Genomic DNA, 18,251 nt, shown 5'->3' with positions numbered 1-18,251 from the left:
CTTTCGTCTTATCCTTTGATCCGAGTAACGTTAAAGCCTTATTTCGTAGAGGCTTGTCTTTTAAGCATTTGAATCTTCTCAACGAGGCTCTTGATGACTTTGAACTTGCTGTTAAATTTGATCCGCATAACAAAGATGTTAATCGGGAACTCCTTTGTTTGGCTGACCTTTTAGTTTTAAATGTTAATGGGAAACGAGTCTCTTATCCTTTCAACCCTTTGGGCTCAGTCAAGAAAGGTAAGAAATCTTTGCTAGCCAATGATGTGGTTAATAAGTTTGTAATCCCTTCTGTTTTGGATGAAGCGTCTTGTAGTAGCGTTCCTTTGGTTGCAGATGATGTTTCTTCTTCTCTGGCTGAAATTACAACACGCTCTTGATTCCAAATCCCTTTTGTGAGTGATTCGAAATTAATATGGACTCGAAAATCTGTTCTTTCACGCACTGGTTCTGGTTCTAGCTTTATTTTCAGCTCGGAAAGCCTTAATGAGGCTTATCCTGCTTTGCCAGCTAAGGATGACACTAATCCCTCCAATACTTTTATCTCAAGACATGGAAAATACTTATTCTCCAACAAAAAGCATCCTAATAATAGTTTGATTTTGTCGTCCCAAGATTATGAGAATTTGTTACTTGGGAGGAATCTCGTTTTTTTCCATCAACGATCTTTGTCATCCTTGAAGGTTCGTCCCCTTATCTCCACAAATTTTATTCCGACGGGAACTCCCCATGAAGAAATTTCAAGGGAAGCAGCAGTTCCCATTCCTTATCCTTTACATGAAGATCACCGTCAACTATCTCATTCGCATTTGGGGTCTGAGAGTGATGAGTTGGGTCTAGAGGAGGCTGACTCGCATATTGCCAAGAAGAAACGGCTTTCGTCTGATACGTCTGTGGTTAGCAAAGTATCCTTGGTTCAGTTTCAATTTGTTGCAGTCAAAGAAAAATCGAGCATGAAGTGTTGTCGCAAGGTGCAGCTTTCTATTCGCAGGGATCGAATGGTTAGGTCGGGTGCTAATTCAAGGAAGAGATCGCGGGTTTCTGTTGATAGTTTACCTTTTTTTTGCAGGTACATAGGAAATGCTACTTCTAATGAAGTTGCAGTTAAAAGGTCTAAAAGGAAGGAGGCTGACTTACTACAGTTCGAGGACTACTATCATCCACCTTTTAAGAAATTTCGTATTTCAATTTCTGTTAGTTTGGCTTGTAATTTTCGCTCTGTTAATTCTATTTCTAGTAGTTTCGGGTATCTAATTCCCCTATGTTTGTATTGTAAGTTTGTTTTTCCTAGTTGTAATCATATACGTTGTAATCTCGTCTTTATAGTTTTATAAAATAGTACACGTTTGTCTAAAAAAGAATTGAGGATTGCTAGTGAAATGAAGGAGGTTGGTTGATACAAATGTTTGCTATTTCGTCTCATATTTATAGTGCAATTCCAAGTAGTAAATTGCCATGCATCATTATCATCACGTCAAATATTGTGGACCGGCCTCTTAATATTGAATTACTTTGAAAAATGTATGGAAAGAGCTTATCTGATTAATACAAATTTTATTTCCGTCTTAAACTTAAAACGTTTTAACAGTTAATGTTTCAAAAGAATCTCGTCTATTCGAGATCTACAATTTTAGAAAAATAATCTCGGCTTTACGAAATTGTGACTAGGAAATATGTGCATTTAAAGTATTTTTCCGGAAAAGTAGGGACATTTGGGGGAAAAATGCAAATTTCAGGGATACCATGGAATTTATCCCAATTATATAACGTCATTGTTCATTCATGGACCAGTTTTACTCGATCATGTACTTTTTGCCATAATTTTTCCACACATTGCCCTTCCTCTAAAAACAAAGAAACAAATTCTCTCTTTTACTTTTCCTCTCAAAATTAATTAAATCTCTCGAATTGCTTAATCAATGATTTTATTTATCATATTAACAAGAATTCTAACATCATTAGTTTTGCTAATTGTTTTGTATCAAATTAAGTTGAATAAATTAAATTAGGGTTTGAAAAAATTATAAAATTATCAAACTATGTAATACGCTTGGTCGCTGCCTTCTACTTTCGAGTACTTTTATATGGTTTCTGCTTAGGGATGGTACGTGTATATCATTAATTTGATCCCCTTGTATGTGTTTATCATCAATTTGCGGATTATTGTATGCATGTGCTTTGAATGTTGTTGGCCATGCGAAGTCGGTTTGTTGGATTTCAACATGTTCAGTGGTGAACAAACGACTGCTATGGGTGTTTTTTTTTATCCGAATAGTGATTTTTTTCTCGTATAATACTACGTTTTTAGGTGGTTCACGGGGTGGTCTGGGTGGTGCGACAGTGTGGTGGTGGTGGTCAGACGAAATGAGATTTATTGATTATGAAACAAAAAAGAAAATGAGGGTGTAGAGGGGGAAAATTGAAAATTGGGGAGTTGAAATAAAAGGGGTAAAATGGTTATTTTTGTACTTAAAAGAGTAAAACTCATAGATGAATGAGCACCACCCTTATATAATTGGTGAATAGAGTTAAAGTTGCATTTTGCAAAGTCAATAAGAAGATAAATTTGGAAGGAAGAGAATCTACAATTTTAAAATTTTTCTACTCCCTGTTTTTGTTAATAGTTTACATTTACTCTCTTTTATGAAGAAAAAATAAAATAAATATTAAATATTAATTGGGAGGAATAAACATACTCCGAATTGTTTAAATTGTACTCTGTACTAAAATGATTGAACTGGAGGGGGAATGGGTGATAATGCCGAGATTAAACTCAATACATAATTAGTTTTTTAAAATAGAAATGACAAAAAAAAAAAAAAAAAATTGCTCTTTTTTGATGATTAATCAGTCCATGATGGTGTGTACTGACTACTAAGCATAAGGAATGGTCTTTGGTTTCGAAATACTATTAGATTATTAATTTGAAGACTTTTCTTGCCATAAGCATGAGCAACCCTTGTTGAATAAGAACTAAGAAGGCATCGATCTCTAGAAGGTCAAGCTCTATATATATCATTTTCAATATTGTTGCTAAATTAAACGGTTTATAGTCATAGAGTATGGATGACTAGACCTGGTAAACGGGTCAATTAGGTCGGGTTAGTTCGGGTTTTTTAGTGATTTTGGGTTAATTCGGGCCGAGTCGGATCATTTTGGGTTTCAGGTCTGTTTCGGATTTGTTGGTCAGGTCTGTTCCGGGTCAAGCAGATCGAGTTATTTCGGATTGGGTCAAGCAGAGTCAATGGAAAAGAGAGGAAAAATCATTTCAAATCTTTTGAGCTCAATTAAAGTTATGTTTTGTCGGGGTCATTTTCGAGTTGGATGGTTTTGGATTGGGTCACTTTCGGGTCGGGTCAGTTACGGGTCAAGAAAGCTCGGTTCATTTCAGGTCGGGTTGGGTCAATTCGGGTTTTCAGGTCACATTCGGGTGATGTAGTTCAGGTTAATTTCAGGTCTCGGGCCAGCCTTTTTTGGTCGGGTCAATTAGGTCGGATTGCTTTTGTTGGGTCTATGGATGTCATAAATGGACTGACAATTTGATGTAGGATTAGTCAAACACATCCCCTATAGACTAAAAGAATAACACAGATATTCCCGCTCAAGTTTCCCGCTCATCTTTCCCCCTATACGGAATATTGGCTTCTATAATATTCTCGTCTAATATATTTCCCTTCTAATATATTGTAGTTAAATTTTTTTTTTTTTTTTGAAGAAACCCAGAAGGGTTCAAATCATATTATCACGATCAAACTCGGCCAAAGTAACAATGTTTTGAGGTAAGTCCTCGACCCATTCACGCGTACCAACGTACCATGGTATGACGTGAGCTAAAGCATGAGCGACTCGATTACAACTCCGCTTAACAAAAGTGAACTCGACTGACTCAAAAGAAGAACATAAGGAAAGAATATCGTCATAAATAAGAAACAAATCACTTCGACCTCGGACACGCTTCTTCAAATCGTGAACTACGCTTAAACAATCGCTTTCCACTTCCACCTTCATCAATCCCTTCCGTCTTGCCACGCTTAGACCCAACAAAACAGCTTCCGCTTCCAAGAGTTGCGGTTCTCGAACAACCTGCTCTTGCTTCGTGGCTGCCCACATCACTCTCCCACCATCATCCCTGCTCACCACGCCTAACCCCATCCCCCTTCCTTCCATACATCCCGCATCAACATTCACCTTACACCATCCTACTTTAGGCTTACTCCACACGCCTCCATTTCCGTTCCCCCCTTCGTCCTCCCCGCGGTCATAACCCTCCCCCCTCATTTCATCCACCAACTCACCCACCCGTCTTAGCACACCATCCATACTCCACCTCGACCCGTCGAATACCACCTTATTTCTTGCCTCCCATATAGCCCATAGACCCGTCATAAACTTCACCCTCTCGCTGCTCCCCAACTCCCTCATCACGGCCTCCACCCACTCCCTCACCCCCTCAAACCCCTCTCCCTTCAAAACTTCCACCCCCAACCCTTCCCAAATCCCCTTAACCCAGTTACATCCCCATACAACATGAAGACTAGTCTCCATATTGCACTGGCAGATCGGACACTCATCATCTACTCCACGTAGCCTTTTAGCTATGTTTCGTTTCGTAGTGATAGCGTCATTGCAAAGTTGCCAAACAAATACCTTTATACGAGGTAGAACCGGGGCTTTCCATATCTGCCCCCATAACCACTTTTCTCGGGTATAGTCTGACTGCTCCACCATTTCACTACTATCATCAACTAGTGCCCAATAAGCCGTTCGAACCGTATACTCCCCATCCTTCGTCAGGTCCCAGCACCATTCATCTTGCCCTTCCGAGCTGCTTAAGCGGATATTCAAAACCCGGGCCGCTTCAAATGAAAGAAACAGCTCCTCAACCACAGCCTTATTCCAACGGCCTCTCCCCCGGCACCATCAATTCCTCAACACGCATTTGTTCATTGCTATTTCCTCTCGGTGACATGGCTCTTTTTGCTTTCGTATTCGGTATCCACGGATCACTCCATACACGCGTATCTTTCCCATTGCCAACTCGCTTCCGAGCCCCCAGCTTCACCACATCCCGTGCTTCCCAAATGCTTCGCCATGTATAGCTTGGATTGGCACCAATGTCAGCCTCCGTATAGGATGTATTTGGGAAGTATTTCGCCTTTAGAACCCGTGCCATCAACGATCTCCCTTCCGTCATAAGTCTCCAAGCTTGATTTCCCAATAAGGCCAATATAAACTTATTAAAATCTCGAAACCCAAGTCCTCCTCTAGACTTCGGAAAACATAATTTGTGCCACGCAATCCAAGGCATTTTACGCTTTCCACCCTCGGATCCCCACCAAAAGTTTGAGACCAGCGATCGAAGTTCATCACAAAAATTAGCCGGTAGTTTAAAGACACTCATTGCATATGTCGAAATTGATTGGGCAACTGCCTTTATCAATATTTCCCGACCCGCCTTACTGAGTAACATTCCCCGCCATCCTTGTAATTTCTTACTAAGCTTGTCTCGTATAACCTTAGAGATTACCTGTCTCGAATGCCCTACCACAGTCGGGAGCCCCAAATACTTCTCTTGTACATCCACCACCCTTACTTCAATCCCCTCTGCCACACGATTTCGCCTCACCTCTCGCGTCCCCTTCACTACTACAGATACAGCCTATAACAACGGGTAAAAACCGTTGTAAAAACAAAAAGCGGACGTTGTTAAAGCGGCCGTTGTAGAAGGTATTTACAACGGTTTGGTTATTTAATGAAACCGTTGTCTAAAGTATTCACCACGGTTAAAAGCCGTTGTTGTTGGGTGTTCTCCGTTGTGGAAAGTGTTTCAAAATTTTGGAGGGAATAATATAACAACGGTTGTCATATGTATAATCGTTGTTGTAACTTTCCCTCCAAAATTGTGAAGTCTTTTAACAACGGGTTTATGCTACATATCCGTTGTTGAACTTGTTAGTAACAACGGTTCTTAGTTTAAAACCCGTTGTTGTAACTTTACCTCCAAAATTGTGAAGACTTTTAACAACGGTTCTTCGATTAAAACCTGTTGTTGAATATTATGCGCGGGTATTTGTGAATGTCATTCACAACGGTGTTTTTTTTATTAACCGTTGTGAAAGGTATTCACAACGGTTTTTTTTAGTAACCGTTTTTATTACGAACTCCTAATGTTTTGAAAAATTAAATTTGTTTCATGTCATTCAAAAACCCGCATATGTCGTGACACCATATACCAAAGACAAAGATAAATCACATTTGGGTTCATCGAACTCAATAGATTCAATTCAACCACAAAAAGAAATTTGCATCATATATATATATATATATACTTACAAGGAGTTGAATTTACATGAACTAATCATTCCCTAACTTCAACAAAAAATTTACTAATAAGTTGATCTAAACTCGGAGTATCATGCATTTCTATATTCTAAGACGTAGTTGCCCCACATGTCTCTTACCTCGTCTATATCTATACTTGAGTATTGCTCAATCTGTTGTGACGGGTTGATTGCATCTTTGCGGAAAAAACAAAGAGAAGACATTATGGTATATATAGCAAAGCAAGCAAGACAACATTAACTCTAATTTAAAAAAAAGTAATAAACACATGTTTAAATTATTACTAACCTTTTCTGGAATAACGAGATATCTTCGCCTAATAATCTCCAACATGAACCGACAAGCGTAGTATCCACATTGTATGCTATCGGTGGCGAGGGGCCTATTATTACATAAAAAAAAGCAGGACGAGAGAAGGCTCACATCGAGAATCTTGAACTTTAGGTATTGTATTAGTATTAAACACAGATTTTGCACTTAATGTTATTGTATTTGAGCACGTACCCCTGTTATCGTAATAAAATCAGGGCCAACATCAGAATCTTTCGTGGGTTGATCTTGCTCGTTTGCTCTTTTCTTCTCAAAGGCCCTTTTTTAAAAAATAAAAAAGGAGGCGAAACTAATTTTTAGGGGCAAAAATATGAAAGAGCTTTTTTCTATAAATAAAAATTGAAAATGTTATTATAAATAAATCAGTATTATAAACTTACATATTAATCAAGTGCTTAAAAGTCTCGCTTGGTTGATGATGTAAAGAGTCCAACCAGAAAACTTTATTCCTTGTCGGCATGATGGCTGCTAGCACCCAATGAGTCCTACATCAAGAGACATCATCATTATTAACAAGTACATATATTAGTTATGAAAATGCAATTGTAGAGGGAAACGTAATATTAATTTGTTTATTACCCTTTTTCATTATAAGCGCAAAAAATCAGCTTCTTGGTTGTCGCCAATTGCTGAGCAATATAATCTACCCGTTGTTCGAACGAGAAATCCGGAATAAATAAAGATAAAACATAGGGGCACAGGAATCCGTATTGATCAGATGGAATATTCTTCTCGGGGATCACTCTCAATTTCAATATCCTACATTATTATGGTATTAATTCCGGTATTTAAAACACTATCTAGTAGTCAGAAAATTAGACTATGAAATTATTTATTAAGAAACTTACTTCATCCAAACAAATATGTGTGCTATATCAATCTGGTCTAGGCCAGCCCATACGGCTAGCAGATCCCATGATATAAGCGCTTGGCGCTCAGCCCTAGAATATCCTCCTCGAGCGGAATAACTATCACTTGCTCGGTGGCTGCGATGGCCACCTCCTCATGCGATCTCATCATCGTCACCGTTCTTACTTTTTGCATGTAATCCTTCCCTTTATATTGTGTGGAGTTTAAACTCCTAACTTTCAGGTCCAGGAAAGAATGAGTCTTTGATTTTGTGCTACTACCACCAACCTACACATGTAGTAGATAATTAAAATAATAAAAAATCCAAAGGTAACATATCCTAGTTGGAGTAATAAAAATAAAAGCGTACTTAATTAAATACCTCGTCAACCTGCTCTTTCAATGATGAGGTAGTAGTAGCAGTAAGGCGAGGACTTAGGCTTATCGGTCTTTTTGTCCCCTACACAAAATTACCATGCTTTTTATAAATACGGACAAAATATAAATAAAGGGAGCGAGCTTAATTTTTAAAAAAATGGAGAAGTTAATTAAATACCTCATCAAGTTGTTGTCTCGACGAGGTCGTTGGCATGTCTGTGGACTTAGGCTTATCCGCCAAAGCCGTCTTTTTTGTTCCCTACAAAAAAAAAAATAACATATAAATTTAACATATAAAAAGATTCAACAATTAAAAATGTAACATATATATAAAGGTATTTCTTCTAACCCCAATTGCTTTCATTTCTTTGAGGCGGCGGAGATATCTTCGCCAAGTAGATGTGAGTTTCGAGGCCATTGGATGAAACTTCCAGCGCATCTCCCCAGAATGGTAATGTCGTCACGAATCCGGGACAGAGACAGCGTTGCAAGTTTTCATGGCCTGGTAATTTGTAGTTATCTCTACTTTGGTATGATTCGGCAAAAGTTTTTCGCCATGAACTACGTTTTCGCCGCTGCAGATTTGGTGTGCATTTCTACGAGACCCGCCAACACGCACATGTGGCTTTTCGGTTCTATTAGGGTCAGCAAGAATAAGCGGCCTCTTGTTTACGGCTTTGAAGAATATACACATACATTATTATATCTTTGCAAAAACGCTTCAAAGCATTCAAAGATTTTGCAAAAACGCTTTCTGTCTCGGGCCGATTTTTGCACAAACTTCAGCATTCATATAAATTTAACTAATTAAACACTTCATGCATACCTTACTGAAAAAAGGGAACCCGACTTGAAGGGGATGTATCTTTGTTTTCCATCAGCCGTCTTCTCAGTTGCATCTCCTTTTCGGACCCATTATTTACCTAATAAAATTAACCAATTCAATGGCACCATGTCGGAAGTTATAGCATTAGAGTGGCGGTGAACACACCCCCGATCTTACCCAAAAAAAAAAAAAAAAAAATAAGGAAGTATTAGGTACCGATCGGCTTTAGTTGTTACAACTTCAAAAGCATTATTAGGTACACGATCTTTCGAATCTAGATTGACCGATACTTCCTTCTCATGTATTGCCAAGGTAGTAGCGGCCTCTTGACCAATCTGTTGTACCTTATTATTACCCCCTTTAGAAATGACATCCTCCATCATCTTCACTTCTTCTTCGGAAAGCTTACCTCCAACATTCAGCTTTAGTAGTACGGATGCCATTAATCAAGCCGCTTGCCAAGAATGTAATGTGTCGGCAATTTTTATCCCAACAATAACATGTGAATTGAACTTAAATGAAAATAATAGAATAAATGTTACCATGTCGGCCTTCTCAGACTTAGTCTTCCTTTTCTTCTTTATCTGGGCAGTTTTCCCATAATATTTCGTTACTCCAACTGTACCTGTAGGGACGCCCCTCAAACGACACTGGATGTTCGGGTCGGCCGATCGCTCTAGCAAGAACGTCATTACGACCATTGGGAGTGAATTTCCCTTCTTCTACCTCTTTCAATACGTTGTCCTATAATATATTAAATAAACTTCAAATTATATTTGTGACTAAAATAATAAAGCTAGTAATGAACTCGTCTTAATAAAATAATGCTTACTATGTTGGCCAAAACTTCCTCATCATATTTGTCACGCGACAATAGGGATCCTTTAGGCGTGTGCCCTTCTTTATAAGTTACATGCCGATCCACCTCTTTCACTCCCTTTGCCACCTACACATTAACATGGTAACATTTATACACGTAAATGTGTATCAATGCAAGTCCAAGTGTGATTAAAAAAATAAAGTCTCACGGGGCAATAATGCATGCTACTTACGAGGTCCTCTTCTATCTTTTCAGTAACGCCTCGAGAACCATACCATTTCCCCTTCTTGCATGAAATGTTAGCACGATTTCTTCTGCTAACGGCCTTCAAATAATTATATAAAAGCGCAAGTAGATGAGATAATAAAAAGATTATATAAAGGACTCACTAATTAAAAAAATGATAGATAAATTGTTAAAAGGCGAGGATATTTAACCTGAAACTTCTCAGTAGTTCTCATCTTTTTGAAAAGATCTCATTGTTCCTGCTTGATGGTGGGACACTTGTTTTCCGGTGGGCTCTTACGCATCTCCCCCGTTGCCTTGTCCACATACAACTAATCCCTAGCAACGCCACACCTCCACTGCTTGTGGACATCCGCTGCCTTATGCACTAAATACTCATCATGGCTTTTATCGGGTATAATAAAGCCTTCCTTTACACGAGCCAAGTATAACTCCGCCAATTTTGGATTCAAATTTCTAAAATCATCTAAATGGATAGGCACAAACTGTCTTGTGCAAGTACCAATCCAACTGGAGAAAAGACCCGCATTTGGACCAGTAGGGAAACCCATCTCACTCCATGTTATTTGGAACGGCTGTTTAGCGGCTATAGCTGTAAGGACTTTCTGGCACTTCGTAGCACTCCTCTCGCCAGGCTTATTATCACCAGGCTCATTATTCTTTTGACTTAACAACGTACATGCAGAGTATTATCTAAAACCCTAAACCCTAATAGGAATGAAAATTTAAAACAACAGATTGAGCTTCTAAAATCCTAAACCCTAATAAGAGGAGTGAAGTAGATGATGCATGAAAAAGATAACAAAGAAGACGAAAAACAAACAGATGCATGAAAAAGAAACAAGATGATCGTCTTAAAACCCTAATGACGAAACACAAAATTAAAGTGAACATACCTGTTGATGATGATGATAAAGAGAACGATCGGGATGATAAGGAAGGCAACGGAATCAGGCGTCGAAAGCGGGCGACGGCCGGCGGCGAGAATGTAAAAAGCGAGGAAGAGAGAAGAATTAACACAGGATACCAACGGTTGAACTAATAATGTTGTGTGTGTTTGTGTATGGCATTTGTATGGGTTTCTAAATTAGTTTTTATTAAGACAAACTATTGACAACGGGTGCTCAAAAAGAACCGTTGTTATATGTTAATAACAACGGGTCAATAAAAGTCAACCGTTGTCAAAAGTTTATTACAACGGTTAAAATATACCCGTTGTAATAAATTTTCACCAAATTTGCGCCAAAATGAAATATGTCAAAAAAATCATTGACAACGGGTAGAGGTACTACACCCGTTGTTGAAAGTATTAACAACGGGTAATTTAAATATAACCGTTGTTATTGTTGAACCTTTTTTTTTTTTAAAATTACTGTAATTCCATTACAGTCCAAACCTGTAACACTGCATATCTAAGCTACAGGATTTACCATGCCATGCAAATTTGGGAATTTTCTTGGATATCTAAGCTACAGGTCGTCCATATCACTGTGTCCTGATGAACTATCTCAGGATCGGGGACGTTTCTTGGATGTCATAGTTTCTTCGTTAACCCAAATACCTTCACCATGGTCATCACGCATATAGATGCTTTCAGTGTCCTCATGATCAGTGTCAACATCGTCGAAATAAGATACAGTGGTAGAGTGATCCATTCCCTAAAAAACGACATCCTGATCATCATCACCATTATCGGATGGACTACTCCTTCTACTCCTTATAGACAGTACAACAGACCACTTCTTATCCATAGGATCGGTGACATAGAACACTTGTTTAGCTTGGGATGCCATTATGAAAGGATCATCCTTATTTTTGCCAACCTTACCCAGATTGACCAACGTAAATCCCATCTTATCCTTTCGGACACAATGGATGTTGTTATCAACCCAGTTACATCGAAACAAAGGCATTGTGAAATCAATGTAATCTAGTACCAATATTTCTTGAATAACACCATAATAAAGGCATTTTCCCCAAATAGGCTTTTTATCTTTTGAAGTAGCAAAGTGCATTGCCTCAAATTCAGAACTCACACCACTATTTTGCATTGTGCTCAACTCATCTTGCTCGCGGGTGTAAAAAGTATATCCATTAATGGCAAAACTGTTGTAAAAGGTGACCCTGGCATTTGGACCTAAACCAAGACGTAGTAACCTAGGAGAGATGTCATCACCAGTTTGATCGATTACATCTTTGTAAGACAATATTCCTAAACCACTGGAAACGTCTTCGTATGCTCGTTCGCAATCCACTTCTCGGTCTTGTTTTGGTGATCGTATTTGAGCTCATCTTTGTGTTGTTGAATATAAGGTTTCACCTCATCTTCGTTGTTTAGCACATACATGTGTGCTAAATGCAACATTTCACGTGTCACAATTTTTTCAACCCGGCCCCTATACCTTTTCCGGTCATCCAGTCACTATGACGATTCTTAGGAACGCCAATCAACTCCTCAGGGGAGAGAAGAGCGTAACAATATGAAAGAGCTTCGTCTAAAATAGCGCGTTCAGCAATACAACCTTCCGGACGATACCGATTAGATGTATAGTCCTTGTAGACTTTCATCAATCTTTCGAAAGGATCTTTGGTATCTCAAGTACACGGGCCCAAGGTACAAAATCTCCCTAACCAAGTGAATGGTCGGATGAATCATGATAGTGAAGAAAGAGGGTGGAAAATATATTTCCAAGCGACAAAGACAGTTACAACGAGGTCCGCAATGAATCCGCGTCATCGGGATCGATGACTTTCGCATATGGACTGGAAGAAGAGAGAATCTAGTTATAGCATATCTTACCTTTTCAGGTAAAATGGAACGAATAGCCACATGTAGTAATTGTTGCATCAAAGTGTGACAATCATGTGACTTTAACCTGGTGAGTTTTAGGTCTTGCATCGACACTAGGCTTTTGATGTTCGACGAATAACCATGTGGCACTTTAATTCCATTCAAGCATGCACAGAACTCTTTTCCCTCATTCCGTGAAAGGGTAAAAGCTTGGCGCGGTAAAAATGTACGATTACCTCTCTTCGTGGTGCCAACTCTAGCCTAATACCCATCATTTTCATATCTTCCCTAGCTGTGGCGTTATCCTTTGTTTTACCGGGAACATTCAGAAGGGTATTGATAATATTATCACGGACATTTTTCTCAATGTGCATGAAATCGAGGCAATGCGACCTCCCAGTCGGCCAATATGGAAGTTTATCAAAAAATATGGATCTTTTCTTATACCCACGAGTAGAAAATTTAGAGTCGCTCTTCTTCACATAATCTATCTCAATATGCTTTACTTTTACGATAAACTTCATGCCCACTCAAAATTCTAGGAGGTTGACGAAGTTCTTGTCTTCCATTGAATGCTTTCTGCATCTTGCGATAACAATGCTCATGATACAAGAACCTCCTATTTCCCATATACACATACTTACGAGAAGACTTCAAGTATTCAGACTCGATATCCTCCCCACACAATGGACAAGCCTCTTTCCCATGAACTGTGTGCCCAGAAAGGTCGCCATAAGCCGGATAGTCGGATATTGTACACAATAACATCGCTCTCAAATTGAAAGTTTCGTTCTTATATGCATCAAATACTTCTATCCCACTATCCCACAACAATCGCAAATCATCTAGAAGAGGTTCCAAATATACATCTATATCATTTCCAGGTTGTTTTTAGGGCGAAATTAACAACGACAACATCAAATACTTTCTTTTCATGCACACATATGGAGGTAAGTTATAAATAGCCAACACTACTGGCCAAGTACTATGTTGGCTACTCATGTTTCGGTGTGGGTTCATTCCATCAGTGGACAGCGCTAGACGTAAGTTTCTAGGTTCATTCCCGAACTCGGGATACTTATCGTCGAACGATTTCCAATTGCTTACCATCTGCTTAGGGTGTCTTAGCTTTCCATCATTTATTCTTCTGTTTCATGCCAAGTTAACATTTTTGCATCATCGGGATTCGCATAAATCCTTATGACTCTTGGTATCAATGGAAAATACCACAACACCTTAGCCGGGATCCCTTCCTTATTCTTATAATGCCACTCCAAACATTTAGGGCAATTGGTTAAGTTTTGATATAATTTCCGATACAATATGCAATCATTTGGACATGCATGTATTTTCTCATATTTCATACCCACTCCTCTTATTAGTTTTTCGCCTCATATGTCTTAACAGGTAGAACATTACCATCAGGAAGCAACTCCTTTATCAAGGCTAAAAAACTAGTGAAACACGTGTCACTCACCCCATTTGTCCCCTTGATATTATACAACTTCACCACAGCCGACATTTTTGTGAACTTACAACCAGGATACAGAGGTGCTTCAGACTCACACAACTTCTCATACATGTTGTTAAGGTCATCCCAATTACTAGTGTCATCACCTACATCTTCAAAAGCAATGGACTCATCATCATTCTCTTCATTATCTATAGACACAACATTCAACTTCTCTACTTCCAACTCTTCCAACTCAAAAAACCCGGCAAACTCAGGATCATCAGTTAGCCTTTCGTGTACCTCAACATCATCTTCTTCAGAGTTATTCTCTTTCTCTAATGATTCCCCATGAAAAATCCAACGTGTATAGGATCGACTAAATCTCCACTTTTCTAGGTGTATTTTAACGTCCGGAAAAGCCATATAGCTAATATTACCACATCTTTCACAAGGACATGCAATACTAGAAGAACCTTTCAAATTGTTCGAAACGAATTCATAAAATTCAGCTAAACCATCCTTGTAGGTGCGGTCACTCATATTTGCATCAATCATCCAAGTTCGAGTCATTATTCTACATTCGTAATAATAGGCAACTAATTCAGAAAATACAATAATAGGCAAACAAATAAACGAAATTCAGGAAAGCAATTAAGCTAAATTATAAACAAATTAGATAATAACCCAAAAAATCCTATATCTAGTTATAAGCGTTGCTAAGAAACATATATATACCTGATTGATAAACACGATGAGGGAGAGAAGACGTGACAACATGTGAGGTGACGGAGATGAAGACAGGAGAGACGATCGGGGAGGAATGGAGGATGATATAGTAGCGATATTAGCTTGTGTTTGTGTTTGTAGCGTATAGCGAGAATAAAGCAATATGTTGTTCTTAAGATTTTCATAATATTAATAACAACGGTTATTGAGTCTACAACCGTTGTTAAAAGGTATTGAAAACGGGTTCTAATATAACCGTTGTGATTACTTTTCACTAATTTGGCGCCAAACCATTAACAACGGTTAAAATTTAACCGTTGTTATTAGTTTTTTCATTAACAACGGTTGTTTAAGTATGACCCATTGTTAAAACCAATAACAACGGTTAACAACACATAACCGTTGTAATTAAGTTTGGTAAAATTCGCGGAATAAATTCTACAACGTGTTTTGATGATTTTCGTGAATAAGCGTCGTTAAAGGGCCGTTGTGGTTGCCTGTATTTGTAGTAGTGTTTGCTAAATGAAACAGTGGTCTTGTCATAATTAACCATTTGCCCCGACGCCTTCTCATACGCATAAAGGAGCTCTTTTACTCTACCTGCTTCCGACTCATTAGCCTTAACAAAGAAGATGCTATCGTCGGCGAAAAGGAGATGAGAGATCACATGAGCATTTGGTGCAATTCGGATGCCATGAATGGAGTTGTTTTCCACTGCGCGCCTTAGCATACTCGAGAGGACCTCCGCACATAAGATAAATAGATATGGCGAAATGGGATCCCCTTGTCGGAGTCCTCTTTCCGGGGTAAAGTTACTGGAGACCGTTCCATTCACAAGCACTTCATAGCTTACTGTCGTGACACACTCCATCACCCTCCCAACCCAATCCTCATCGAAACCCATTTTCAGCAAGACGGCTTCCAAAATATTCCATTCCACGCGGTCATAAGCCTTTGACATGTCGAGCTTAAGAGCCATATGTCCTCCCCCTCCCCGAGAATTCTTCATATAGTGGAACATTTCAAAGGCTAACAATATATTATTTGTGATTAAACGACCCGGGGTAAAAGCACTTTGATTTTCCGACACTATATCCCCCAATAACTGCTTCAACCTATTTGCCAAAACTTTTGAGACGATCTTGTATACCACATTACACAAGCTTATAGGCCGAAAATCCATCATTTTATCTGGCGCCTTTTTCTTCGGAATCAACACAATTTGAGCTTTATTCAAAGAAGGAGGGAAACTCGCCCCATTGAGAATATTCAAAACTTGTCGAATAACAGATGGTCCAACAATATGCCAATAAGTTTGGAAAAATAAACCATTCATACCGTCAGGTCTAGGAGCCTTCAGCGGGTTCATCTGGCTAAGTGCCGTTACGACTTCCTCCCCGGTATACTCAGCCCTCAATATATTATTCATAGCATCCGAGACTCGCCCTTCCACCCCCTGTAGAATGTCATCAAAATTCTCGGGATAAGTCGTGGAGAACAAACCTTTGAAATATCGAGTAGCAGCATTCACAATATCACTCGTTTTCTCGTACACTCGCCCATCTTCCTCCACTAACCTTTGAATCCGATTCTTCTCCCTCCGCTGGCTGGCCGTACGATGGAAAAATTTTGTGTTTCGATCCCCTTCGCGTAGCCAAATCGCCCTAGAGCGCTGTCGCAGAATTTTTCTTCTTGTCTCAGGAGTTTCGCTATGTCTGACGCAATCAACCTCCTTTCTTTCACTACTCTATTCGAACTTGGACCCTCATTAAGTATTTTAAGTCGCTTCCTTTTCTTCTCCAGATCCCGTGTAATTCCTCCAATATTAATTCCCTTCCATTTTATCAACTCACTGGCACATTCTGATATCGTCTCAATAATATTTCCTGCATCACGCTCCCACGCTCTTCTAATCGTTTCTTCACAGCCTTCCTCCTCTACCCACACATGCTCAAAACGGAACCTTTTGCGCTGGCTCACCTCCTCTTTAGTCCTCTTGTCGAACACCACCTTCAACGGAGCATGGTCTGACCACTCTCTGTCTAAATGAAAAAGTTTAGCATAAGAAAATAAATCGAACCATTCGGATGTACCCACAGCTCTATCAAGGCGGCATTGACGATTATTAACCCCTGCTTGCCCATTATCAAACGTAAACATGTATCCCTCGAAAGGAATGTCTCTGAGCCCACAAGTATCCGCTGCATCCCGAAAATTATTCATTTGCCACTGTGCTCGGCTTCCCCCCTTCATTTCAGTAGAGTAAAGAACTTCATTATAATCCCCTACACATAGCCATGGGTCATTCGACTGCGTAGCAAGCAGCCTAAGTTGTTGCCAAGATAAATGACGGTCCTGTAACGCCGGCCACCCATAAAAGCCAGTAATCCTACATTTCGATTCTCCCAACTCGACATCAAAATCCATTACATGAACTGAAGCTAGACGAAGCTAACACTTTACCTCTTTCCGCCAGAAGAAAGCAAGCCCTCCTGATCGACCCCTACTATCTACAGCCACCCCTTCATAACCTCCCAGTTTCCAAATTATAACTTGCATATCTCTACTACTAAGTTTAGTTTCACACAAAAAAACAATATTCGGGTCCTCTCTCCTGAGCAGATTTTTGAGTCCGCCTACTGCATCGGGGTTGCCCAGCCCCCTGCAGTTAAGACTCAAGAGATTCATGAGGCCCGTCGGGGTTGAGCATTCTCAACCTCCGCCTCAGGTGAACATACACCCGTGATAATAAAGCTTTTCTTCTTCGCTGTCACGTCCTCCTTCATATCCTCCTCTCGAGCTCTCTTTCCCAAAAGACACTCCACTTCCCTTGCCTCATTACTAGCAGCAGCTGCCGCCCTTGCCAGACGCCTCCACGAGCTAACACTCCCTTGCTGCACTCCATGACCCACTTTTTCTCCCATACTCGTGTCCCCAATCCTCCATCCCGTATCAGTCATCTTCTGCCCCCCTCATACCTATCCAAAGTGCCCCCATCAGTCATAATAACTTCAGCAACACTTCGGGTTTCCCTGCTCCTATCCTCTACCTCCTCAGTTCCTACCACCCGAGTCTCTTTTTCCACGACATCTTCAGGTTTCTGAATTTTATGCTTATGTGAGACTGCTATTAGTGTTAGCTTCTCAATCATTTTCTCAATATCCTCCTTCTCCCTCCTCTCTTCGTCCTCAAACCTCCTATCTAGTGATCTCGCTACCTTCGGCTTAGGTTCAACCATGGAAGTCTTGGTAACCTTCCATGGTGAAGCTCGCAGCCATTCCCCAAACTTCAATTCCCCCTCTTCGTATGGCCCTTCATCGCATTCCTTTTCCCCATGCCCGAACAAACCGCATCCATAACAGAAATTGGGTAACCTTTCATACTTGACCGCAAATTTAGTTGATTCTCCATTTGGCAACTTGACCGTAACATCCTCCTTCAGTGGTTTTCTAGCATCCAAGAGCACCCTAATCCTCACAGCTCTCTCCACCTC

General features: G+C 39.7%; 2 protein-coding genes across 2 annotated transcripts; both read right to left on the bottom strand.

Annotated features, from left to right (window-relative positions):
* Positions 1-4,888: 4,888 nt before the first annotated feature.
* Positions 4,889-5,305, bottom strand: LOC141634916 (putative mitochondrial protein AtMg00310). Its single transcript, XM_074446691.1, has one exon. It carries the CDS (start codon positions 5,303-5,305, stop codon positions 4,889-4,891), a length of 417 nt encoding a protein of 138 aa, XP_074302792.1.
* Positions 5,306-15,349: 10,044 nt separating this feature from the next.
* LOC141634757 (uncharacterized) lies at positions 15,350-17,185 on the bottom strand. Its single transcript, XM_074446685.1, has 3 exons — positions 16,336-17,185; positions 15,582-16,261; positions 15,350-15,358 (listed from the first exon to the last, which is right to left on the bottom strand). Exons 1-3 carry the CDS (start codon positions 17,183-17,185, stop codon positions 15,350-15,352), a joined length of 1,539 nt encoding a protein of 512 aa, XP_074302786.1.
* Between the last annotated feature and the right edge of the window lie 1,066 nt (positions 17,186-18,251).

This window comes from Silene latifolia, chromosome 1 (assembly GCF_048544455.1).
Source record: "Silene latifolia isolate original U9 population chromosome 1, ASM4854445v1, whole genome shotgun sequence".
Classification (NCBI taxonomy): Eukaryota; Viridiplantae; Streptophyta; class Magnoliopsida; order Caryophyllales; family Caryophyllaceae; genus Silene; species Silene latifolia.
The sequence above is the reverse complement of the archived record's forward strand: the minus strand, read 5'-3'. Positions and strand labels throughout refer to the sequence as shown.

What these genes read in the sequence shown, in the direction of transcription:
- LOC141634916 (XM_074446691.1), bottom strand. Translation starts at nt 5,305, where the DNA reads ATGCCTTGGATTGCGTGGCACAAATTATGTTTTCCGAAGTCTAGAGGA.
- LOC141634757 (XM_074446685.1), bottom strand. Translation starts at nt 17,185, where the DNA reads ATGGATTTTGATGTCGAGTTGGGAGAATCGAAATGTAGGATTACTGGC. An exon ending in GAGAAGAATCGGATTCAAAG is followed by an intron (nt 16,262 to 16,335) that starts GTTAGTGGAGGA and finishes GATATTTCAAAG; the next exon opens with GTTTGTTCTCCACGACTTAT.